Source organism: Physcomitrium patens, chromosome 10 (assembly GCF_059467195.1).
Source record: "Physcomitrium patens ecotype Gransden chromosome 10, ASM5946719v1, whole genome shotgun sequence".
In the NCBI taxonomy this organism is placed as follows: domain Eukaryota; kingdom Viridiplantae; phylum Streptophyta; class Bryopsida; order Funariales; family Funariaceae; genus Physcomitrium; species Physcomitrium patens.
In genome coordinates, this window is record NC_143419.1 from 2,892,346 (window position 1) to 2,918,629 (window position 26,284).

The 26,284-nt window shown below is 35.9% G+C and overlaps 2 protein-coding genes across 5 annotated transcripts; one reads left to right on the plus strand and one right to left on the minus strand.

Annotated features, from left to right (window-relative positions):
• Positions 1-1,917: 1,917 nt before the first annotated feature.
• On the plus strand, positions 1,918-4,069 carry LOC112287858 (serine/threonine-protein kinase-like protein At3g51990). The gene is made up of 2 exons (XM_073536862.2): positions 1,918-2,045; positions 2,183-4,069. The coding sequence occupies exon 2, from the start codon at positions 2,363-2,365 to the stop codon at positions 3,599-3,601; it is 1,239 nt and encodes a 412-aa protein (XP_073392963.2). The 5' UTR covers positions 1,918-2,045; positions 2,183-2,362; the 3' UTR covers positions 3,602-4,069.
• Positions 4,070-4,369: 300 nt separating this feature from the next.
• LOC112287857 (DNA repair protein RAD50) lies at positions 4,370-16,384 on the minus strand. 4 transcript variants are annotated; one of them, XM_024531401.3, is made up of 27 exons: positions 15,932-16,384; positions 15,465-15,551; positions 15,034-15,198; positions 14,708-14,883; positions 14,393-14,507; positions 13,863-14,091; positions 13,304-13,482; positions 12,936-13,106; positions 12,192-12,296; positions 11,890-11,997; positions 11,421-11,632; positions 11,111-11,200; positions 10,747-10,874; positions 10,355-10,469; positions 9,783-9,912; positions 9,347-9,556; positions 8,856-9,064; positions 8,326-8,527; positions 7,809-7,978; positions 7,234-7,558; positions 6,646-6,771; positions 6,414-6,466; positions 6,041-6,191; positions 5,721-5,783; positions 5,132-5,265; positions 4,820-4,948; positions 4,370-4,669 (listed from the first exon to the last, which is right to left on the minus strand). In XM_024531401.3, exons 1-27 carry the CDS (start codon positions 16,052-16,054, stop codon positions 4,630-4,632), a joined length of 3,945 nt encoding a protein of 1,314 aa, XP_024387169.1. In that variant the 5' UTR covers positions 16,055-16,384; the 3' UTR covers positions 4,370-4,629. The 4 variants fall into 4 exon arrangements, with proteins under 4 accessions (XP_024387169.1, XP_073392978.1, XP_090109561.1 ...); XM_073536877.2 differs by having other exon boundaries at positions 15,465-15,517; positions 15,932-16,359; XM_090253435.1 differs by having other exon boundaries at positions 15,039-15,198; positions 15,465-15,517; positions 15,932-16,066.
• Between the last annotated feature and the right edge of the window lie 9,900 nt (positions 16,385-26,284).

The window sequence follows — 26,284 nt, forward strand, 5'->3', positions numbered from 1 at the left end:
ATATATATATATATATATATGTTTACGTGTGTGTATGTGTGTAAGTATATACCTATAAATATAAATGGCTGTTAGAATTAGTTCCATGTGCCATTCTTGCCTGTACGCGCTTGACACAATGGAATTCATGAACCGGGTGCAAGCTGGAATTAATCCAGTTCCTGAACTGTAAATGTGAATTGCATATGTGGGTCGTGAAAACCATATAAAAACCATTCAAAAACCGCAGCATCTGAGACGTTGTAGGTAAATCTTGTTAATGTTGGAGAAGCTCAATAGCCGGAATTCGAACTGGGATATCTTCCACATTAAATCGAAGACGATTCTGCCTGAATTTGAATCACAGGTTATATGACGATGGAAACTTTTAAATGGTTTGATCTCAGTAATAACCGGCAGTTGTGTCAAAACCAAGAGAAAGGGATTGAGTATTGAATGATTTGAGAAAAGCTTAATTACCAACACAGGATAACACACTTGCCCCGCATGCTTGAACTAATGATTTGTATCATTGGGTGGTCATTCATGCACATTTGGAGGCGGCGTTCCTGCCGTTCCAGACGTTCCTAATAAACTGACGCTTGAGAAACATCAATCAATATTAAATATGATCACTAGTGTTGACATGGTACTGCCGTCTCGTAAGTACCGCTCCTGGTGGTAAAGGCCACATGCCGTCGAAATGCCAAATATAAAAATTCTCTTAAAAACAATTGGACAATTTCCGTTATGGATTGTTTGTCATGTTGCTCCTGCGTGGGTGAGCATCACTGAGCACTTTGTCAGCATGGCTCAACTAATCAAGACGGGAATGGCACGTCACCACCGAACGGCCGATCCATGGGGAACTGGACAAATCCGTGGTAAGCAATGAGGACGGAATGATGAAGTTTAGATCAGATCGCCTGTCGTTCTTTCTGCTTTGTACTCATTCCAGAGCTCTTGACAAATCGGAGCGGCGTGCCTGGCCATGTTGCATTTATTTGCTTGAGTGTTGACAGATCTGAACCAGAATTTGAACGAAACAACTGCGGAGGTTGACGCACTTGGGCGATGCTCGCTGTGTCAAGTACTTGGGTGAATCCTGTCTCCCGATGAGGGTTGCATTGTGGTGTTGAGGATCTGCTCTTCTTGAAGTCGAATCTGAGGATTTCGACATACAAAGAAGCTCTTCAACCGTGCCATCGATTTGGTGGCCTCCGTCTCCGAATTGGTGCGTTCGTGAAAAGCTTGAGAAAAGCTGATAACGTCTGTGGATTGTCTTTGCTGTTCAGGTACTCTTTCACAAGCCCTCTGAAGTTGGCCTCAACTATTCTCTGCACTTGTTAAGGTCAAGTAGAACTCTCTCATTCGAACACTGGACTGAATGAATCTATCGATTTCTGAAGCTGCAGCGTTCCGTATGAGTTATAGTCTCTGTTTCCTACAACCTCTTGGCTCCCTTTCGCTGCAGCAGCGCTGCTACGGTAGGGATGATCTTAAGGACAAGGGAGTTGTGTTGAATTAGAAACATGGCATTTCGAAGAGTCTGATGATCAATGACTGGAAATTGTAGGGAATGAGACAAATTTGTATTCACTATGGCCTCAGTGGATAGTGAAATGATCTCGTCTGCCGGTTGAGAAGCATTTTAACTCAAATTCGAAATTTGTATAGTTGGACTGTCCATTTCTTGGATTTTTCTATGCCGGGATGCTAGAAGAAAATTCTTTCGATCAGCATGATTTGTACAGTTGGTTTATCCGGTTGTTATCGAATTAGCTGAAATCTGTTTTAAATGTACTGTCTAGTGCACGCATGTCATACAGCATTGTTTTTTCCGGCACACACGGAGTTCACCCAATGAATTGAGGCATACTTACTAGTTTGATTCCTACCCGAGGTGAACCGTCAACTACCGAGGTGGGCCATGCTGAAGCTGTTTCATACAGTACTTAGAAAATTGCGATTTGATTCCGCGGGAAACTTATGAAATTGTTGCTATCGGTGTATCAGCTATCAGCAGCATCACGGACTATTGCCATAATTCCAACACTCCGAGGCTGGTGAGCTTGCTGCTGCCTGTGGCTGCCTTCGATTCGCCACTCTGATGGGTTTATCATGTGGGAGGAAAAAGTCCATCGCTGTCTGCAATTCCACCAGTGATCTTTCTCAATCCACGAATAACTGCAACAACCTGCAGGTTTTCAAGTCTAAGGACCTTGAAGCAGCGACAGGAGGCTTCGCACCCGAGAATCTAATAGTGAAGGCCAGTCATGGGTTAATCTTCAAAGGCACGTTAAAGAATGGGCGCGTTGTGGCCGTGAAGAGGCCAACGCCCGGCGCTCGTCTCTGGCACGACGAAGACGCATTCGAGAACGAGATGCAAATTCTGTCAAAGCTTTGCAACCGGCGTTTTGTGAATCTTCTGGGGCACAGCCAAGATGGGAAGTTGAAATTGCTGGTGGTGGAGCACATGGTCAATGGCTCCCTACATGATCACCTACATGGCACCATCGACCGTGCAACATGCTTGAGTTGGCCCATGCGAGTGCACCTCGCGCTCCAAATAGCGAAAGCCATCAGGGCTCTTCACGCGTCGTCACCACCCATCATACACCGTAACATTAGAAGCATGAATGTATTTATAGACAGGGACTGGAACGCTCGGCTTGGGGATTTCGGCCTTGCAAGGTGTGCGCAGGAATGCGAGCCTCCACGGAGATCCAGCAATCTGTCGTCTATTCCAGAAGTTGACACCAGTGAAGGGGCAGCTCGATTTTCCGTGGGGCTTGAGAGTTTCAAAATCGACAAGGAGCACGAGAATCCTCCCTACATCAGCACCAAGACCGACGTGTTTAACTTCGGAATGCTGCTTCTAGAGATAATGAGTGGTCGAAGTGCAGTCTCTTTGGATGCGGATTTCAACCCTTTCAGTCTTTTGGATTGGGCCTTGCCACTTATCAAGCACGGGAACGCCATGGCAATCTGTGATAGACGGCTTAAACCCCCCCAAGTAGCCGCCGTGGTGAACCAGATTTCAACGATCGCCGCAAGATGTGTGCGTCCTTCAGGCCTCCGCCGTCCCTCCATGGACGACATTGTGCATGGGCTCACGAATGTCAGCAAGATGCTCCCGCTCCCTATGTGGAACGGATTGACAGGACTAGGTTCGAAGATGAAGACTGCTCGGCGCAGCAGCCAGGAGAATTTTTTTACCACTGCCTGTCACCCTGATCCCACACTCTACAAAGCTAGCAGATTCATTAGGCTACCTTTGTGGACGGGATTCTTCAGGTTGAAGAAACGAAAACGTGCGCTGGTCTTTGGCTTGGGGAGATTTTTAGCCAAAAAGCTGCGAATTGGAACCGTGAGGTACACCAGGCTACCAACTAATGACAGGAGCGGTCTCAAGGGTCCCATTGTAGCTTCCAAAGTCGCTGACGAGGGGAGGTGGAGAGGAATCGTTCACCCTATGCAGCAGATGGAGATCAAGTCCAGCACCTTGCACCCAGCAGGCTTTCGCAAATCAGCTGTAACCGCGCATCATAGCTCCGGTGTGCATTCTGCCAGGATACAAATGGGGAGTATCCATGAGCAAGTTGCAGTGCGAGGGCTATAAAATGATATCATTCAAGCAGGTTCGCATGTTCGATCAAGGTGGAGGTTTTTCGACCTATTCACAGGAAGATGATTGGCGGTGTATTGCTAGACTTTTGAATATTCCGCAACGTAAGTGTGGATATCTGTAAATATTTCAGAAAAGAATTCCTTTTCTGTCCCATTTCACTACTCCGTTGAGATCCACCAATTGTGATTCATCACCTCTTCCCACGAAGTCAGATACATCTCCAGACCTCGAAGCTTTCAACATCCCTATCCATCGACCTCGCAAAGTGCAAGCTTCTCCTCCTCGAAGCTGTTAGTGTTTCTAATCTAGTAAGCCATAGGAGAATAAGCAGGAACATCTCTCCCAGGTGCCCAGTACTTAAGATTTTGAACGTTAGTTACGTTCTCCAGACTGAAGATGAATTGAAATATATGTATACCATTATGATCAGCATCAAATTTTACGTTGATTTTCGTACTCTCTTAAGCTTTGTCTCTACCATTTCCAATGTCGTTTCACCAATCACTCATGGAATTCTGCTAATTGAATTGTTCTCAACAACTGCTAAGTAAAAACCACCAATACCCACAATATTAACTGCATTATCTTAAACTACTACATAGGATGTGAATCCGGAAGTAATCGCAACGTATGTCAATATCCAATGACTTAGTAATAATTCAACATGTTAGTAGTAGATAAGAAGTGATAAGCAACTATCTGAATTAATGATAAAACTGACTCTTAAAAAAATTTGAAAGAATTAAGTAAGAAGAGAAGTTGAGAAAAAGGTAGTATTGTTGGCAGTAGTAACATACATCAATGGCCGGGAAAATGTGACGTTACCAATCCTCATTGATGCTAGAGTACATGCGTATATCTAGAACAATTCCTTGTATACGAAATCACAAAGATATCTACGAGGATGAAAAAAAACCTTTCTTTACTATATTCGTTGGAGCTCCTTGCTGATATTAAAAACAATCAGTATTTAAGATGCAAAGAAACTGCATTGCATGCTAAACTACTTGCACAAGACGCTAGTCGAAAATATCTTGGGACTCGATGATGCTGTGCTGGCTGCAACTCACAAGATAAAGCCCAAAGTCAGAAGCATTCAAGGCACGAAATATGCCTGGTTAACCTTGAGCACTGGCCTACGAGCCATTGTTTACATCAAAAGTAGGAAAAAACGGGTGACTGGAAATCAAACGTCTGCGATTAACTTACTGATCATCTTTGGAAATACGATAGTAACGTTCGGCATGCTGACGTTGCCCAATCAGCTGTGCAAACCTTTCGTCGTGCGTGATAACAATCAACTGGAAATTCTCTTGCCCACGACGATCCTCCATAATCCTGCAAGGACCCACACAGTTACACCATGCAACAAATTCCAGCCAATTTCAGTAAGTGAATTACCCTTGGTGTTGCAGCGGTCCATGTTTAAAAACCTAATTAGTTACTCAAATAACTATACTTACAATGTAATTCCTCCAATTACTATCCTGATCACCTGGTACCTCTAAGAACAGGTCATACCTTAGAAGAGCAGTAGCTAGACTCTCTGCGTTAGGCGTGTCAAGGTTAGTGGTTGGTTCGTCGAGCGCCAGGATGCCACAGTTGAGACAGAATGTCTCTGCCAACGCCAGTCGAATTATAAGAGATGCTAGCACCTGCATCAAGACAGTCATTAAGTGTGGCAGGAAACCCCTGTCCTTGACGCCATGTTTTTTATCGGTTCCCAGTGTGAAATGGATACTTAAGTCCAGCGGCTGGCCTAACCCTTCTTTTGTAGACATCGCAACAACTCAAAGAGAGGTTACGTGGATGTTGAGCAAGTATGGAGAGACAAAAAAACATTCATAGAAACTAAGCCTTCAAGGTGAGAGAAGAAATAACTAAAATTTGCTGCACATGCTTCCAAAATAGCAATAACTCTTCATTCTATCACTTAAAACATTATCCATTTCGACAGTGGTCAGGAGATAAGACATTGTAAGCGAACACGCACTTGCGTGAAACCAAGAACTATTCCAGAATATCTGAAAAAGCTGCATGGAACATCCTTAAGAAAGACAGATTAAAAACCAGGCATTAGCAACATGACGATCAAGCATAGAAGAGGTACCTTTTGACCAGCACTGCAACGGCCCCGCATATCCAATTCAGCATCTCCACTCCTCATAACCACCTGAACATTCACTTGCACCTCTGAATAATTTAGACAGCACGATTTCCATGAAACAGGAGCTCACAATACCTCATTTTGTTACCATTATTGGTGCACCTTCAGCCATGATCAAAAATATATCAACATACATTTCACAATATAGCTTGAAGCTTGTCATTCCATAAGTCTAAAATTGAGCTCCGACAATGACGTCATATCCGCGCTCACTAAGTACTTCTTGATGAAACATGAGCAATAAATGAAACGAGAATACTGACCCTGTAGCTGTATGAGCGAGTCCCCATACCCTCTGCATCTGAACGTATTTCGATGAAGTCAATGTCTTGGCCCCGATAGGTTTGTTGCCAAAGTTCTTTCACAATCTTGTTGATTTCTTCCATCTTCATCGAGTGAAAACGCAACAATGCCCTGTCACAGATTCAGAATTAGAAGCAACGAAGCTTTACATTCACGCAAACCTAAAACGAATAGAATGCCGAAGCTAACAAATTTACAAAACCCTAACAATTTTCAGAAGGTGTGACATGCTTCTCTAGAAAAGTTGTACTATGAACAAAAAGAACCCAAAAAATTCATTATGTTTCATCAACTTTATTTCTCCTCTTCATAATCTTATGGCGAGCCGCTCACTTGTCAAGGGCATGGTAATATTTGTCCAGATCCTTGTTGGCCATCTCAGTTGTCTGCAATCGCTCACGCATATGAACTCAAAAATTAGGTTGAAATTCAAATGCACGTGTTCATATTCAAACCAATGTGACTATGCACGCAGAAAAAATGCAAACTACCATCACAACAGGACAAAATGGTGTCAATTATTATATTGCTTCACTGCTCTACTAGAGCATGTATCTGAAAACACCTTAAGTTGAATAAGCTGGGTGCTGTAGCGTTTATCGATATCTTTGTATTGAGACTGACTCAATTCAGCCTTGTTCTTGGCCACATTGCTCTCATAAACTGCGATAGTTCCCTGGCTTCTATTTAACTGCCATATCAAACTTTTATGGTCAGTAAGCTCTTGCAAAAAAATGCTATAAAGATTAGAAATCGATCAAATGCCCATTGTGAGACATCATTTTTATGAAATGAATATTTGTAGCATGCGTAGGCTTTGTAAGCCACAACATAAAAAGCACACAAAAACAAGCTGTGGGGTAGATTATATAGCATGAATGACAATCTTAAATGTGAAAATTGGATTTTTTGTAAAAGGTGTGAAAATTCTAGGGAGAAGAAAGAGTTGTGTCGTATGTTAACAATGTTATCCGTCATTTGTGTACAACCCAATCATGTACAGAATCAGTATAACAGAGCAGCAATAGTTCCCCATTAAGTGACATATTAAGTACTACACATCCTAGAATGGGAAGGTGAACCTTAGGTAATACAACAGCAAGAGAACCTCAGTACCGAGGAAAGAGCAGTTGTAACGTCTTAGAAAACTGACCTCAGAAAGTAATTTCTGCAAGTCATTCATAGCTCTTTTCAGATCGGCCTCTAGCGTCTGCAAATCACCCTTGTCTGCTAGCTGCTTTTCGAGTTCTTCAATTTTTTGTATCATCTCCTCTTCATCCCTACAATACTTCCGATACTGCAAGTTGTCATCAATTTTACGCTTCAGCTCTGTTTGGTTTCCCACCACACTAGCCAACTTTGCAACCTCATCACGCAAGCTTTTCACTACATTTTCCTTCTCAGATTTTTCTGCTTCTTGACGTCTAATCTGTTCATTAAGCCTCCCGAGTTCTTCCTCTTTTCTTGAAAGAGAAAACCTAAGCACCCAGTACCACATGTCAAATAGGAATCAAACAAGAAGTGTGTCATCGTCATGCCTAATAATATAGTCTACGCTTCAGTGAATTCTGAAAAGAGACAAAATCCATGCATACCTTTTCGTCTGATACTGTTCAGCTCTCGGTAAAATAACAACTGCCACGCATCTAATTTACCTAACGCGTACTACACCAACATGTATGTGCACCACGAAATTGATTCAAATGTCGAAAAAGAATGATTACTTACTTTTGGAGTATATCGAGTAAATTTCTGAGTTTATCAACTTCTTGGTTAAACTTGTTAATTTCTTGCAAGCACACTTCTTCCTCCATTGCCTTGGTGTTTTTGAAATCAGTATGCTCTTTCTCAGCGCGCTCTTTTTTCTGCTGCGCCGAAGAAACAGCTTGCTTGTATATCTGCAACTCATGAAGTCAGGGCTTGCATACTAAAGGAACAAAGATCAGGTTTTATTACCACATCTTAACGGCAATAATTTTTTGGTTTCGTCTTCTGATAATCCACATGCCAACAAGAGGACCATGAAGTTTTAAAACTTCAACGTTTCGGTTGCATGTAGGACTTCAACCCGCCCTAAGACTTCCTAACGCTCAATGAACATAATTTTCAAGAAAATTACAAGCTCAAGCGCGACCAGAATGACCTCTGGAAGTCAGTTGGCAGCAGCTATAATTCAAGTCAAGTCAAAATCAGATTGTATATCTCTGAAGAACGTGTATCCCACAACTCATTACTACATGCCCACCTCTACATCCAGATCAATTTGCACAATCTCGTCGGCAAGCTTTTCTTTTTCCTTCTTTTTGCGGTCGATTTCAGTGATCTTGCTCGCAGCCTTAGCCTTCTCTTCTCGGGCCATATGCAGTTTGTTCACCCAGGTCAGCAAATCGTCCTTCAAAAAGGCATGTTCTTCCCGCATCTTTTCCACTCTTCTGTAAATATCATCTCTGCACAGTTCGAGCTATAAGTCAAGTCTTTGGAACCTTTAAAAAAAAAAGGGAGCCATGAAAGGAGTGCGTAACACAAAATTACGTAGAGCGAAATGAAAACATAGTATCCATAGAAAAATTCAATGCTTGTGACTGCCAACAAATTCAGAACAAGGATACCCAAAACCTACACCATTGTCATGCAATTCAAAATTTATTTGTACCATGCTGTCGGTATCATGAATGCATATGCTATTTTTCCGTATGCTTAAAATGATTCGCTTTTTAGACGGTTGCAGAGCTTGTGATCAAATGAATTTAACGACTATCAAGTTCAGATTGTTACCGCTTCTCCTCCACGGCTCTTATTTCAGCAGCAATATCCGCTAATGTGCGGGTGTCTTGAGACCTGGTGTCCAGCTTGTATTCTTGGTCTGCAACTTGTTTCTTCATGTTCTCAACGTCTTTGTAAAGCTCTGTCATCCGATCTGCTGGGACCCGTAGCTTCTCAACCATGTCCACCTCTGCCTCAGCATGAGCAAGCAATCCTAGCATCTAGAAGCACATGACGAAAACCGCCTTATCAGATGCCATAAATATCGCATTGACTAGAGGAAATGCATGAGCATATCATCAGTTCTAAGACTCATCATTTCAATTAGTAGGATGCGGCATGATACTACCAACTAATTGGTATACTGAAACATTAGACATAGTATTACACCTAAACTGGGTGAACAGGAGGATTAGATTGACAATGTCTCGCCAGAAACTGCTTTTTAACTTGTCATAACATGACAGGACAAAAGAAAGAGAAAAGGAACGATTTAGTTTTACATCCTCATGTGCATCAGTCAGTCGGGCTTTTTCTTGTCGGAGGGCATCCAAATTTTTTTCTGCTGCTGGAATTAGTTCGTTTGACAACTTCTGATAATCATCATGGATGGCACGTAGTTTGTCCAGCTGTTGCACTTTTACTTCTGCTTCTTGTGCTTTTGCCGCACTTTCCCTTAGTTTATCTGTGTAACTTGAAGCATTTATCCTTTGCTGCAAAATCACATCGTAAAACCAGCATGTCAACTTTCAAAATCGAAGATTGATTGTTTGACAGGTAAGAAACCATGATTTTCAGCTCGAAGATGGTATAATTTGACAAATTGAAACATGCAAGTGGATGTGTTAGCCCACATCCTTACTTAAGCACTCAAAAACAATTAACAAGCTGGACTTGATGCTAAATGCTGATGCTGATACATTCCAAAGACAGTTTTACCTTTCTGACAAATTCATCCTCTTCTTCAGGAGTGAAACCGCGTTCACAACACGGGCATGCATGCGTATTTCGAGCCTGTTTTTCGAAAGGATCGAACATTTTTTTCATCCCAGTGCAAAGATCATGGGTACTGCCATGCACCACATTTAAACGGTATCACGTCACCTATAAGAGGGTTATTATATCCGTAGCATACTGCCAAGTTAAGGAAACAGGAACCAGTAAATCATAGCACGTCTTCGTTCAAGAACACTTCAAGAACATGAAGTAGACGCAGGTATACTGAGCAGTACTAGTGTCAAACTACAAAGACAACTCTACTACCGCTGAATCAAGGACACTCTTTTCTAAATAGGAACTAAAAGTTTATTACGAAAAATAAGCAAAACTACGGATAATGTGCAGGTTAAGCATCAAATTAGATCAGAGTAGAACTTCACAGAAAGATGTAGACATAGCATGTTCATTAGTCTCCTTCAAATTTCAGGATACACTTCAAAATATACTGACTTTTTGAATGACACAACAAGCCGAAAAAAGTTGGTGATTGAAATTTTGGAACAATTTGAGACCTCTTTATATTTTCTTTAGCTTTGACGGCCTCATGTAGTTGTACTTGAAAGTCCGTGATCTCCACAGTAAGATTCAAAATAGATTCAAGTCGCCCTAGTAACATCTTACGTTTCGCTGTCCAATTGCAACACACAATTAGTTAAACTAGTAGTTAAGAACCCACTGGCAAAAAAAAGAAACACAAAAACCTACAAAAGGCTTGATGTAGCTAAATGACAATACTACTGTGCTGCTTTCTAGAGATGTCTTCGATGCATTAAGGAACTGAAATTAATAAAGCTAAACTCTAAACATGTATGTATCCACCCAAAAACTAATCGTCAAAGAATCAGACTTTCAGTTCCAAGGACAAAGAGTTGAAATGAGGTCAAAATTACGTCGATTATCTTACAGTCACGGTCACGTTGATATTTGGCAAGACTTAAACTTGTTTCATGTATTCGAGAATCAACTTTGACAACCTCTTTCTCAGCAAGTGCGCACTTCTGACCTGTTTCTGCTGCATTTTCTTTTCTTACACTGACACCAAATATAGCTGTCAGACATATGCATAATAATTTCATTTGGGGAATTGTGAAAAACCGTCAAATGAACTCCGACTCAACAAATGACTGTAGACCCAAAGCTTCGAATAAATCCTGATAATTACCCCTAAGAACCACCTCCGCTGTTCCTGGTGGAAGCATTTGAAAATTGATGTCAGCTTCCTGAACAATATACATACTACAAGAAAATCTCGCATAAGTGAGGCATACCGCAATGCAGTCTCGATCTCTCGCTTCAAATCCTTTGTTTCAGGTAACCTTTTCAAAGCCTTCTTGATTGCTTCTTTGTTGTCATCTAAACTGTTAACCAAACAGCACCACATGGTAATCGTTGAGAGACCATTTACAACTGACAGTTGTCAACAACTCACTAAGGTCTAATTCCTCATTGCTATTTTTCAAAATGACTGGTCCTTGACTGATCCTGCATCATTTAAGGAGACACCTCCCGCTAAGGGATAAAGCACGAAGTGAACGAAAAGAGTACATAGTTGAAGGGAATCAAGGTGACGGTGCGTACAGTTTTTGAAGGGCAAGTTCCTTGTCTTCCAACTCCTCTTTCCTCAGCCTTAGAGCCGCTAGATCGGCAGATTCGCAAGCTACTGCATCCTTTTCACGTCTCAATATTTTAAGCTTGGTGTCTAATTCATGGATCTCACGTTTACCATCATCTATCACTTCTTCATATCGGACGTCATCTTCTCTTGAAGTCAGAATCTTAACCTCCGCATCCTGCGCATCGGCAGCATAATTAGGTCATGAAAAGAACCACACGGATCCATAAAAATAATTGCAGAACCAGTTCTTATATCCATAATAAGAAAATTTCCCAACATTGATCTAACAGAACTTTTAACAGTACTCAGATTAAGACACGTTGGCTCCAGCTCTCAGCACAACTGGACTCATTTCTGCATGATTGAATGTCTACTCCCTAGGAAGGAGTGACAAAATAGTCTGATGTACTAAAATCAAAGACTTGAACTTACTGCTTTTTTCTCTGCTGCATCAAGTCGACGCAATTCGTTATCTGAAATAGCGTAAGATCCAGACGCAATATCTTCGTCAAGATTTGCTATGGCCGCCTCTGTAGCAGCCTTAACCATATTGCAAATTCCCCCAATATCAGCAGATTTCACTCCTCTGGAATGCGTCCAATCAGTCACTTTAAAGAAGCTCATTCAAGAGATGCAACAGTGATAGAGAATACAGCACAACCTTATGTGAAGATCTTTTTAACTGAATTTTTTGAAACACAGATACCCACTTCAGCAGAGAAGAATTACCGTACCTTCTTGTCTTGTTTTGCAGTCACTTTGTTTTTAGCACCAAGATACTCTTCACTTGACTGTTGAACAGCCCTCCACAACTTGGCAGTCTCTGCTCTATTTGTCTCCTGCAGACATTAACATGTCAATATGCGGCATCATCAACTAAACTTAGTGTTATTGACCAACAATCGCACACAGGATATAACAAACAACAGATTATGAGCTACTCGAACAGATTGCACCCTAATCTGATATTTATGTAATCTCAGATGTAAACTATTCGAAAATGATATGTGTTTTTAGATTTTTCACTTCAAACGGTTCCACGTAAAATAGTAGTCCTCATTCACAATAGTATAGAATAGTAAAGCATGTCTCTATGCAACAAGTACCTTCTCAGTAAAGCTATCCCAATGAAAAACAGCGTGTGCTACATCCCTGACAGGATCAAAACATTTAAGAGAAATGCGAAAAAAAATTATGTACGCTCAACAACACACCAGCCACTAGGGGGCCCAACCGTAGAGCAGATACTCTTAGATAAGTAACCCTTGTTCTGAGATGCACTGCTTTGCACTTACCCTGTCATTGTTTCACGAAACATAGTAATTGAACACTGCCAATTCTGAGACTTCTGCATCTGCTCACTGAGTTCTTGGGACAAGCATGCACTAGATTATCATTCAAGGACTACTTATTGATCTCAGATGCATAATATGATGATATTCGAGAAATTATCAAGAATGAAACCAAATAAGCCATACCTTTAACTGGCTATAATCCCTGTTCAGGTCCTCAAATCGCTGAAAAACACGCTGTACTAGGCGTCGGTATTCCTCATAATTCAAAGAACGAGTTCCTACGTTTCCCAAGTTGTGTTCCGCAAACACTTTGCGGATCTCAGCCTCCAATTCCATATTCACCTTTTCATTCCCCTGCCAGGAACACAGTCCCGAATATCAGTTTAACACAAGATTGACTAGAGTTACACCAGAAAAGCAGCACAACGAAATTGTTTCGTGAACCGAGAGAATAATAGAATTATGCTCAACAATCATGCACTAATATGTAATCCTTGGCGGCATAAAAGCATAAATGTGCAACATAATAATGCCTTCATAGTAATACATACCTCTACTTCTGCTTGCAGCTTGCCCTGCAAACTATAATTTCTAGTGTGCTGATCAGAAATTTTCCTTAAGTCCACTTCAGCATCTTTAAGATTCCTTTCGGAACCCATTAGATTCTGTCTCAGCTTAGCAAGGTTTTCATTGAAATCCTTTTGCCAGGTTAGGAGATCCTCATCCGTATCTGTTGAAGCAAAATCTTACTTCAGCAAAAGTAACATCTGAGTTTCAAGAAATCGAACGAAGAACGTACCCTACAACCTCATCGCCCGTAAATTCATGCAAACTACAAGTTTTCACAGCTCTGGAACCCAAATAATTATGATAAAAATTAGGAAAATCAAAGACGTTGCAAGAGAAAGACCATATGGAACAAGAGTCTGCGAGCCTGAAGACAAAGACAGAATATCTTCACTGCATAGTGACTACAATATCAGGTCAACATATCTCGCCCTTAAATGATGTACATGAGCAATTTCCGCTACATCCTTAGAAAAGGACTACAGGCAGGCCTCACAGTGACAACAATGACTGTAGCCAAAAAATCAGTGTTTAGAACCTGACCTTCGATCTCTTCATGAAGAGCTTGTTGCTGTTCATCCTTTTGCTTTTTCAACATCTTTCGTACGGACTCCTTAACATTTATTTCCTCCTTGAGTTTACTATAGTCCTTCAAACCCTCTTCCATAACATTTATCTTCCTTCGAGAATCAGTAATTGTCTTTTCCAGCTCCCGGATTTGGTGACGCAAGAAGTTGGCCTTACCTTGATCTTGCTCAACGTTCTCATGAAACTGCACACCTCGATCCGAAACAAGAAAAAATTCTATCATTTTTCAGCAAAAGATGAAAGAAACAAAGGATAATCTATGAGTTTTAAAGTTTTATCTCGAGTCCTGATTCACCTACAAGACCCATGACACATGACTTGTGATGAGAAGCTGATTCAATCCACAAAAGCCAGACAACTAATCATAAGTTAACATACCTACGCATCTGGGAGCAATAATACTAAAAGCACAGGAATACCTGCAAGGGATTTGGCCCATTGACTGAACCTAACATTTCCCTCTGATCGGCTAAGACAGCACTTACTTTATGAGCTGCATCCTTGAGATTTCTCAGGTTGTCCAACTTCAGTTTATACACCTTAATTCCTTGCGCTTGTTCCTTGTGCAACTTCTTTAGAACCTCCAATGCCTTAGTGTACCTAACAAGTTTCAGTGTAACAGTGAGTTGCAACTAAACATCAAAAGTATTAAAAGCCGACACAATATAACAAACTGCGAACCATATAGTATAATTTGGTACCTGTTCAAAGCTTTTTCACCTCTTATACAGTGTTTGCGGATTACCTTTAGCGAACAATAGCGTAACTGACCAAGAGAATTTTTAAGGGGCTAGAACTACCTGGTGGCAGAAAAAATATCGTCAAACTTCTTCTTTAAAATAGCAGGCTCAGCCAAAGGCCAATTTGCTTCATCTTGGTGAACAAATATGACATTTTCCAAAATCGCTTTCGACACTCCCATAAGAGCAGGAATCTCCCTATCAATATCCGCGCACTTATAGCTAAGCGCAACTTTCTGCACATCCAAATACATCAACGCCTTTCAGAGCCGACAAGCTAGAAAAACAGATCAAACAAGCAGGTCTAACTCAGACCTAAAACTATCCAAGGGAATTGTTTGATGATAAGAGAAAAGTAGTCGTTAATCAATCAAAAAATAACGCACCTCACCGTTGTGATCAAGGGTCTGAATGACACTCTCAATAGCCTTGTACTCCATCTTTGACGCCTTCTGTGTGAGTTGGAAAGACCGAATACAGACGACATCCTTACCTGCAGCAGTTTTGAACCTGAGCTTTATTTGCCCCTTGGTCTCAGTCTCACCAGCTACCTGAGCATCAAATTATGCTTGTAAGTTTGGCATCCTAGCAAAAATTGTTCGCAATCAATAAAACTGAATAAAAAATCTTAGTCTGTGATAAGGCAGAGAAGCAAGGAGGAGACACAAAACTACAACACTTAAATTTCACTAAAGCCACAAGACACGTTGCCCCATCCGGAAAAATAGATGTATGTTCCTTGTTACGATCTGTCTGCGATTGCACTCACGTCCCGCAACATTTGTCCGACACAGTCCCCAAAACAGATACGTCGTACCTTTGGATCGTGAATAAAAGTTTGACCCGACCTTGAATTTGGGGGCAACTCCCCTGTACAAGCATGCTTCAAACACTCAATAATTGTCTGGGATCATCAACGCCATTCACAATGAAGTCTCATCAGTTATTTGTCGATACATATATGCAATGTATACATGACAAGATAATTCGATAGGAACATGAACATTCTAGCTACAGACAGTGCATGCATGATAACTAACTTCGGCAAACTATTTGAGGATGCCGACATGCAGGACTTCGCTCCAGAAAACTCGTCTAATCAGTCAATACTGTCTTGGACGTACATAGGTCGGTGTTCGGCATTTCTTTACCATATCAAAAAAAAATTATCAAGAAATCACTAACCTTGTACTAAAATTTGCATGAAATTAGTCCAAAATCCATTTTTCCATGATGCATGAAAGATCCCGCAATTATCCTCTCAAGTTCAGAAAATCTTCGTACCGTCTTGCCGGCACCATTTGACCCCACGATGAGCGTGAGAGGTCTGAAGAATGTGATTACGCGCGTGTTTTCCGGGTCGAAGGCCCGGATGCCCTTAATGAGCATCTTGTCTACGGTACTCATGGTGACAAATTGCAAAAACGCCGATCAATCCCGTGAACCTTTCCTCGCAGTTTAAATTATTTGAATTCTCCTACTACGCCTGTGGCTTTCAATCGACGATCACAGCTTAACCCATCCTCGAAGAGCGAGCATCCAATAGCAAACCACGATGCCAGTACGCTTAACTTTAAACCCTGAACCCTGGCAGTGCAAAAATGCAATAAATCAACACTTTCCAATTCAACAAGAAGAATTCATGAGTGACGAGTACTGCTATCCCGGGATTTCAACAATTTTGTGCAGTGATCTACTCAACGATGTTCGGAGACGAGACCTAAGAGTGCAAATGTCGACGTCCTTGAAGCCCCATTCCGAATGCCTAGTTCCGAATTGATCCACGAATCATAGAGGGTCGTGGGGCATCTCCAACGTTACCCGTTACATGGCCCTGCATACCAAACTTGTAAGAGGTTTAATATCCCCCAGTAAGCGGGCGTCCATTTTTAGAGAGGATTGTCGGAAGTTTCGTTTGTTTGTTTTTGTTTTTATTTTTATTTTCTTGACACCTATGGGGTAGACCTGTTGAATTGATTTAATTTTTTTCAGACTTAACAACCCACGGGATGGGGGGTACGTTTGACTATCAATAGTTTCATGTGCATGCAAATTTTGTTTCAATATCTTTTGAAATGACACATAAAGTGCAATATGGTAACCCTCTACAATATTCTATTGTTGCAAGGCTTAACTGCAGAGTCCTACAATAGAGGATGCCTCTCCTCTGCAATTATCAAGGGAACTATGCAAACTCCCCCCTGTTGTGCTTTTATTTTAGAAAGTACAAGTGGAAATGTACTTGGCAACTATTGATTGTGTTTTATATTGCAACACTGCTAATGAGTTGTGTGTTGATATTCCTTGTACAACAGGGTCTGATTTTCGGTGTAGTTGCAATTTGTGGCTATTCATGCATGCACTCTATGTGTTCACAATGCAAAATGTTTTGCCTTCCTCATGTCCTTGTGACCTTGTTATTCCTATCCTCAGTTAATATTTTAAATGTTTTACAGGGATACAGTCAATCCAATGATTGTAAACTTTGGGTGTGTTCAAATAAATTAGTGCAGTAAGTTTGATGATGCAAAATATGCACCATAAACAATGATTGTTGTTGGCTCCAAGTATAAATGGCCTCTACATGCTTTATAAATAATAAAAAATACAACATTAAACTTATATATATATATATATATATATAAGTTTAATACATAAGTTTAATATATAAGTTTAATTATATATATATATATATATATATATTGACTAACCTATGTTTGGCTAGAGTGTCAAAAAATCTCATTGGCTAGAGCAATAGAGTGATAATATCCAATAATGGTTTTAACCTAGTTATTGCCAAGTTATCCAATCATTGGAACAGAATAGGCCACGTGGGGCCGAGATGGGAAGGCTAGGCTAGTAGCAGCACGGCGTAAATGAATCCAACCTGCACTTGGCTGTGACACCATTTTTTGTTTTGCTTTTTTATAATTTTTAATCACAATAAGGGGCACAAATTGGTATATTTTTTAAATATTTTGCTTGGGTGCCAAAAACATACTCAATACTGGCACAGCCAATGGTTTAATCACTAATATGTATGTATGTATGTATGTATGTATGTATATATATATATATATATATATATATTTGCAATCACAAGTTTTAGCAAATATTGGTGTAAATGCTAGTATATCTCATATAATCATCAACCATATTATAATAGAAGATTTAAACTCTAATATTATTTTTATGACTCTGTCAGCTTTCAAGTTGGACTCTATGGTACTTGATAATATTGCATGCATTAAAATTAGTAAATGTATTAAGATCAACAATAAAAACCACCCACTATTAATCACAAGAAAAGTGAAGTATAACTTTGATATTTTAAAATTAAAATTTTGTAGTCTACAAGGATTATGCATACAAGTTTGTGCACTACAAGATTACAAGCTTGTATTTTTATTGGTATACATATATTGTGTTCTACAAAATTTAGCAATGCAAGATTTTTATAATAAAATTTAATGCAGTACTATAAATTTGAAAAATCAAAGTAGAATTATTATTTCAAACAAACTTATATTTTAATAGTATTTTAAAATGTAATACTATTAAAACGAATGAAGAAAAATAACCAAGGAAATCATATATATATATATACATACATACATACATGACAATAGTTGTTTCCATAATTTCTTATAGGTTTTTTAGTATGATTTTTTTTCTTGTAACATTAAACTCCAATATACATGTTTTTATACAATATTTTTGTATAAATAAATCCAAAATTTCAACACTTAAAATGATATACAATGCATACTGTAAATATATCAAAAGCTTGATAATTAGCTTATAAAATTAACTTATCAAAATTGCACACATGAACAATGAATGCATTGCACTGTTTATTATCAGAAAACAATGTAAGAGTTTGGCAAATATTCATATTTTTATTTGTTCAAACACCAACACAGACAATGGATTAATTTTATTGTGAGGTCAATTCAAAAAAAGATAATAATAATAATAATAATAAAGGTTAATTTACCATTAATTAAGCTGTATATGTATATGTATATTGATATTCATACAACTTTATGCTCATTGTTTTGACTTGTAGAATATTTTACTTTACTTTTATTTATTTTTTTCCTTTTTTATTTTTTATTTTTAAAATTTTACCATCAAATTAATTAGAAGCTAACTAAATAGAATATATATTTTTCAAATATACAGTTTCAAACTGAAAGGGAAAATAATGAAAGAAAAGAAAACCAAATTAAATTGCAACAAAAGTAATGAATAAGCCATAATTTTTTCTTATAAGTTTACATCTTCATACTTATGTGTTTTATTCTAAAAAATAATAATGATTTTATAATATTTTTTAAAATCTTAGTTTCTAAAATACCACTGCCATGTAAAAAACCAAATGGATTAGTTATATTCAAGTTATACCACAATTTAGAAATACATAGCAATCAATCAAAAAACACATCCTTCTAATGTTGCAACAAATGCCAAAGATATGAGACCACACATTCTCTCAAAGTAAAAATTAGGCAATGTATTTCATGAAATAATACTATATTTCACCACCATATTCCTCCTTGTATATTTTTTCTTGTTTTTTCCTTTCATATGATTGCCACCACCATACACTACAATCACCATTGGGACACTACTTCCTTCATAGTATTCTTTGGAAGAACCAAGCAAGCTCTTCATCCACTAACTGCAAAGCTCTTTGCTCAACCACATCCTGCGTGCCCTTTTGTTCACATTGCTAAGTTCTCCCTTTCTCCCATGTCTATGCTCCTAGGTTCTTCTAAGCTTCTTTACCTCCACTTTTTTCTTCATTCGCCTTGGCACTATTATTTATTTTCAATAGATTTTATAATAGTTAGAATTGAATCTAGAGATTTGATGGCTAAGATGCCTCAAGCCAATCAATTAAAGTTGGAGGTATTCACAACATGTAGTAATAAAGGCTTGATATTGTCTTATTCCTTTCACTCTTTTTTTAAGATATCAAATAAGATGGATTGGATTTAAATTACAAATAACAAAATTTAGATTTTTTTTTACTTTATTAATTAAGAGTTATTAAAATAAATAAATTCTTATATCAAGGTATTAATTAATATTAGAGGTTGGCATCTAACTTATATATGAATGAAGTAGCAACTACATGGCATTAAATTTTCTTCAGTATTGGTGGTAAAAAATAGATGTAAAAAATAGATAAAAAAATAAAAAATAAAAATAGACATTAGTTGTAATTAATTTTTAGCATCAAAGAAGAATGGTGGTGAAAAATAGACGAAAAATGAGCAGAAAATGGTCACCATTGGGACAACTTAGTAGTAAGAGCTACTTTGTACATAAACATTAATAATTTGATATGAGAATTTTAGAAGAGGATTTTATATTAAAAAGATAAAACTCTTTTGGTACTTTGTGATTTGAAATAGATAGTAGAAAGGAAAAATTATGAAAATTTTGGAACTTACAACACCAAAGTCATTAAGATTTGTATTAAGAATAAATTTAAAAAATCTAAATTTGAAGGAGGAATTTATTTACAAGATCAAAAATTTTAATAATACATCCAATATTACACAATTCCTTATTTCTAAAAAAAAGAATTTATGAATAATCAAAAGATCGAACATGTATTGGTATTAATGCTAATTTATTAATACCAAACAAAAAAAATTATGTTTAAAAGGTTACAATCTTTGTATACCATCAAAAATAGTTTTTTTTTAAGAATAATTTTAATTTAATCAATAATAGTAGTAAGCTTACACAATGATCTTCTAAAAGACATATAGAATGTATTTGTTTTGTAAAAAATCATAGATCTTCAAGATAAAAGACAAGATATCAAAGTTTATGTCAATACAACTATAATGGCTATGATCTTATATTAAAAGAAGATTTTTATTTTTTATATGCTTATCAAGATGTGTCATAGACATATATACTTATCTAAATAAGAAATATTAGATAGAATATAAATATAGGTATATTAAATATTAACTTATGGCAAAGCTTCTTTGAAGCTTTATAGATGCAAATTTGATTTTAGATGTGTTTATAATTGATTAATTAGTTAAAAGCTTGGCCAGTAAGTTAGCCACATATCACACATGTCAATAACTTGTGGTACAAGTTTATTATCTGGCGTACATATAAGAAACTTGTCTTATTAGTTAGACATATACCTTACAAATTGGACTTGTTTTGAAGATTCTATAGAACATCACCATGTAGCTCCAAGTAAGATAGTATATATTGAAGCAAGATTGAAGTCTTCTTCATTCTTCTCAATGCCTTTTTAGTCCTTAGTCTTGTTTCAATACTTTTTGGTCTTCTTATCTTTGGCAATAGTCATTCCAGTTTCAATACTATATTAATTTTGAGTAAATATCTACTCTTTTTAAATAATAGAGGATTATATTGAATTTTTAATTTTTTAAAATTCATGTTGTTGATAATTTGAAAAGATTACTAATTTATTATTCTTATTTTGTTTTAGAAGTAAGTACATTACCTCAATTCTATTGTTGTATTTTGAAGGTTGTAGATTATGTACTTTCAAACTAATGTTTAATTTTCTAACATTAATTTTTTTTCTTAAAGAGAGAAAATTATCTCTCTTTTTCAAATTTTTTATTTAATAATATAAGTTTTAAATTATCTTATTCTAATATAAATTTTAATTTTTTTTATTTTTTTATACAAAGAAAAATTATAAATGCTACTTTTTATTACAGACATTCAACAAGAAGATTTTGAAAACATTCTTAAAATATTTTTTCATATTTTAGAATATTTAAAAAGATACTTAAAAGATTTTAATATGAAATTCTAGAAGATTTTTAAAATATTCTAATAGAAGAATTTAAAAATATTTTAAGAATATTTTAGAAGATTTTTAAAAATTCTAAAAAGATTAAAGAAATTGTTTGAGAAGCTTCTTATGATTGCTTTGTCTTTAGGTAACATGAAAACTTTTTAAGAAGCTTTCTAATACCTAGTATATGTTAGAATCAAGGCTAAGGGGATCCTTAGTCTTAATAATACATCTTTTAGAGTTCTAACTCATCTTTTTTAGTATTGATATTATATTCATTTAATTTAATCAAGTACTTCCTAGCCTTCTTATTGGAATTTTTTTATTCAATTTTTTTATTTGATCTTCTATGTAATATATTTATGACAAATTTTCAAGATTCTCCTCTTATCAATATTAGAGCTTGATCTTTTTTGATAGAAAGTGGATTATCTCTCTTCTTGAAAGTATTTAAATGCTTTAGAGGTTATGTATTATTATCCTTTAAACTATTATTGTTCATAATTCCTTTTTTTCTTTCAAGATGGCTATAAGTAAATTTATTAGTATAGTTAAATTTTTCAAATATAAAATAGATATTATTATAAATACTTTGAGTGCTTTATTTCATAGAACTATTAAAATTGAAGGATTTTTAGCAGGATTTTATGGTCATGTAAGACTTGGAGTAATTAAGCTTATGATGCAATTGCTTTTTCAAGCTTCTACATCCAAAGAGGCACTTGTAGCTCAAGAAGAAAATTCACCTATTCAATAATATAAGAAGTCTTATAAAAAAATTTGGTATTACATGCTATAAATTTTGAGGACCTTTTAATAAAATTTAATTGATAATATTTTTAAAGCAAAAGTTTTATCTAAAAAAAGAATTATAAATTAATTTAATTGAGATCTTACTTATAAAATAAGCCTTATTTTGATTTATTCCTTTATTTTAAAAGAGATCTTTAATCTTGAATAACTTTGAAGTTTTTTTAGAAGAATTTGTAGAAGCATTTAGAGAATATGACAAGGTCCAATAGATAATAATAAAGATTTGTTCATTGTATCAAAGATTACCCTCTGTATTAGTTTATATACTTGATTTTAGGCAATTGGCTTGTGACATCAATTAGAATGAATAAGCTCTTATGAACCAATTCTATTGGAGACTAACAAATGATATGAAAGAACTATTATTATTATTATTTGATCTTTAAATAATCAATGAAGTTATCAACCTTGCTGAAAAGTGTGATAATCAATTATTTCAATTCTATCAAGATCAATGCTTGTGGATTTTGACAAAGCAACACTTTAGAAATTTGTACTTTGTTGCTTCAACTAATATATTACTTTCACACTTTAAAGCTGAGGATATGAAAATTGATGCAGTATAATTCAAATTTCTTATAATAGAGGAGAAGAAGCACCAATTTGAATGAGGCCTATACTTGTATTATGGTGAAAGAGGCCACAAATTTAGAAATTATTAAAAGAAATAATATATAGCTAGAATTAAGAGTGCAATTGTTTAAGAAAATAAAGAGATCTAATCACAATAAAGATCATGAGGATGGACATTCTAACAAATCAAATTTATCAAGGTTCATTTTTTTATCTAACTTGCTCATTATTTTATCATACTTTTAATTCTTGATCTACAAAAACTTCAAATTAATGTTTTATTAGATTCAAGAGCATTTTTTTATTTTTTAGATGAAGAATTTTTTAAACTTCATAAAAAAATTTTAATACAAAAATAAAAACCTATATATGTGGAAGAAATAGATGATCAACCTTTATCTTTAGATAATATTATTTATGAGACTATATTACTAGAAATATCATTTGAAGGCCATAGTAGAAAAATAACATTTAATATTATTAAAATTCAATTTAATTCCATCATTTTAGGACTTTTGTGATTAGAAAGATATTATCTATCTATAAATTGGAGGTTTTATAAGATTGAATTTCCTATAGAACTCTTCTGAATAAAACCTATCAAAAAGTCATCAACAAAAAAACTCTTATTTCTAAGAGCAAGGACTTTTATGAAGACGGTATCAAGAAGGTGAGCCTCTTCAAGAAAATACAAGGTCCTTGATTACAAGTGGATTATAAAAAGCACAATATTTTTCAAATGAAGTCAAATACAAAAAGATAGCCAAAGGCCAACTACAAAATTTAGACTAATTTCTTTCTTATATCAAGATATATCTAACTCCTAATTCAAATCTTAAATCCATACCTCAACTTATTAAAATACTTATAATTCACTTATTACTAATCTAATCTAGGTAAAATTTAGCTTGTTGAGGTTAACTCAAGCTATAAACTTCATATTGTCAAAGTCCATAAATAATATCTTGTAGAAATGAAATCTATACTAAGGAGAAAAAAGAATTGGCTGCTTGTTGAAATTATTGCTTCAAAATCCTTGTCTACAAATTAGCTTGGATCTCCCTCATCATAGCTCTTCTTTTTGCATACTAAGATTTATTAGAAAGCTAATAATGAATTCTAGTTTTTCCTAAATTTTCAAAATAAAATAAAATAAATCTAATAAATAGCATAGAAAGATCCAAACTAGTCTTGAATTTTGCTACCCGAAAGCTCTAGCATATCCCCTCTAATAAATTCATGTGAATATCCCTCATCACAACTCTTCTTCTTGTATGAAATAGCTTATTAGGAAGCTAACAATAAGATCTAGTTTCTCTCAAATTTTGAGAATAAAAAAAAGAAAATTCAAAAAAATACCATAAGAAACTTCAAACCAATCTTGAATCTTGCCTCCTCGTGAAAACTCCAATAACCCCTCTTTTCTTTCTTTTTGATCCTAGCCCCTTCTTAGTTTCAAAAAAAAAAAAAAAAAAAAAAAAAAACTTGATACCAAAAATCCCTATTACTAATTCTCTCCCAATATCCCTCTTAAACCATTATAGAGCTAGATATTTATCCTAAAAACAACCCTCTAGCTTGAATAATCCATTCAAGTTATCAATTTCATATTTCTAAATTCTATTCAAATTATAAATGTATTACTATTATATTCTTCTTTTTTCTTCCTATAAGTAAAATTAATTATCTACTAAATATCTTTGATGTATTTAAATTAAGTGCATCATGACATTTACCCCCTTCAGACCTATACAAATCCTTGTATGTGCCAAAGAATTTGACCACAATACTTCTGCCATTAGAATTAGAGTCATTAGGAGCCATATCACTTTTTAATCATTGATTTAAATATTAAAGCTCAAAAACTCTAAATCCTCTACATATTTCATTCTATCTTATTGCTTCAAGATTTTAATTTGCTTTCTTATAATCTTTGTCTTCAATGGTATCCCATCTAACTCTCAAAAAGAATAAGTTTCATTTTCATATACTTCAACCACCACATAGGATCCAAATCAATGCCGTGCAAACTTACAAATAGTAGAGTATTTGTGCATCAAACTACTATCATAAACCAAAATCCAATCACCTTCTTTAATTGGCTTAGGCCTCAATCAAAGAGTTTTATCAAATCTTTCTTTGTTATTCAACCTTGTTGCTTTAAGCCTCTCTATAGCAACTTGATAATTTGAGCAAACTTTCTAATTAGCTAATTTGAAGCTCCAAAATTTTTTTTCTATTAATGCCATCTTTTCAAGAAAAAAATAGATTCTTTTGTAGGCATTAAGGACTTTTGCTCCAACATCAATTTTACTTGCATATAGCTAGTAATTGTGCTATGAATAGTTCTATCTATCCATAAAGTAAATGATAAAAGCCTAGGCTATAACCTTCATTGACTCTTATATGCTTTAATCAAAGTTTAAATAATTGAAGGGTACCTCCTTTCACTCTTATCATTAACTTCAAGATTATAAGAAGTGATCAATTTCAATTGCATCTCATACCTTATAAAAAAATCATGTATCTTTGCGACATCAAGTTTACCTCAATTTTCTCTCATTCTTCTAATACTACCATAGTGATATATAATATCCTCCAAAATAAATTGACATAGACTTTGACCTCAATGTCTTTTCTTTTACATAATTAGAAAGATCTTCTCTTGCCAAAATTAAATACTTTATGGTCTAAAGTCCCATTGATATAGCAACTAAGTCAATCATCCATTGAAAATGAATAACAAGTAGATAGGTAGGGCATAAACCATCTCTATACTTCACCTTGGATTTACAATTGGTATTTTTTATAAGAATTTACAAATTCTTCTATATTTTTATATAAATCCTTCTACCAATAGTGTTCCTTGATCTTAGTATATGTAGCTCAAATTTCTCTATGTCCAATCCACAATGTATCATAAAATTCTCCCATTACCTTGTATTCAGTCTCCAAATCATCCACTATTCTCAATGATACACCATCTCTTTTTTTTGGCCTCTTCTACAAGAATCCATCATATAAAAGATAGTTGTAGGATTGGTGCCTAATATTCTTAAAGATCTTATCCAACTAATCTTCTTGCTTCGTTGTAGTGCTCAAATACAAGTCATCGTCTTTCAACCTCTTTTCAAACAAATTAATTCTAAAGGGTAGAACTTCATCACCTTGGTCTTATCTACTTGTGGCAAATGCAAAGCCTTGTACCAAGTCTCCATCTTCCTCTTGTGCAAGCATTTTTTTCTCCTTTGAGTACCTAACTCTAGATAACATATCCACTATCAAACTCTTTTTGTCTATGATGAGCACTAAAATAGGTTTTAGAGACTTAATAAAAAAAATTCATCTAACCATAGTAATATTTGGTATAGTACAATTAAAAACCATTCCAATTAGACGCGAGCAATTAATTTCTAATACCACATGCACACCTATTAAGT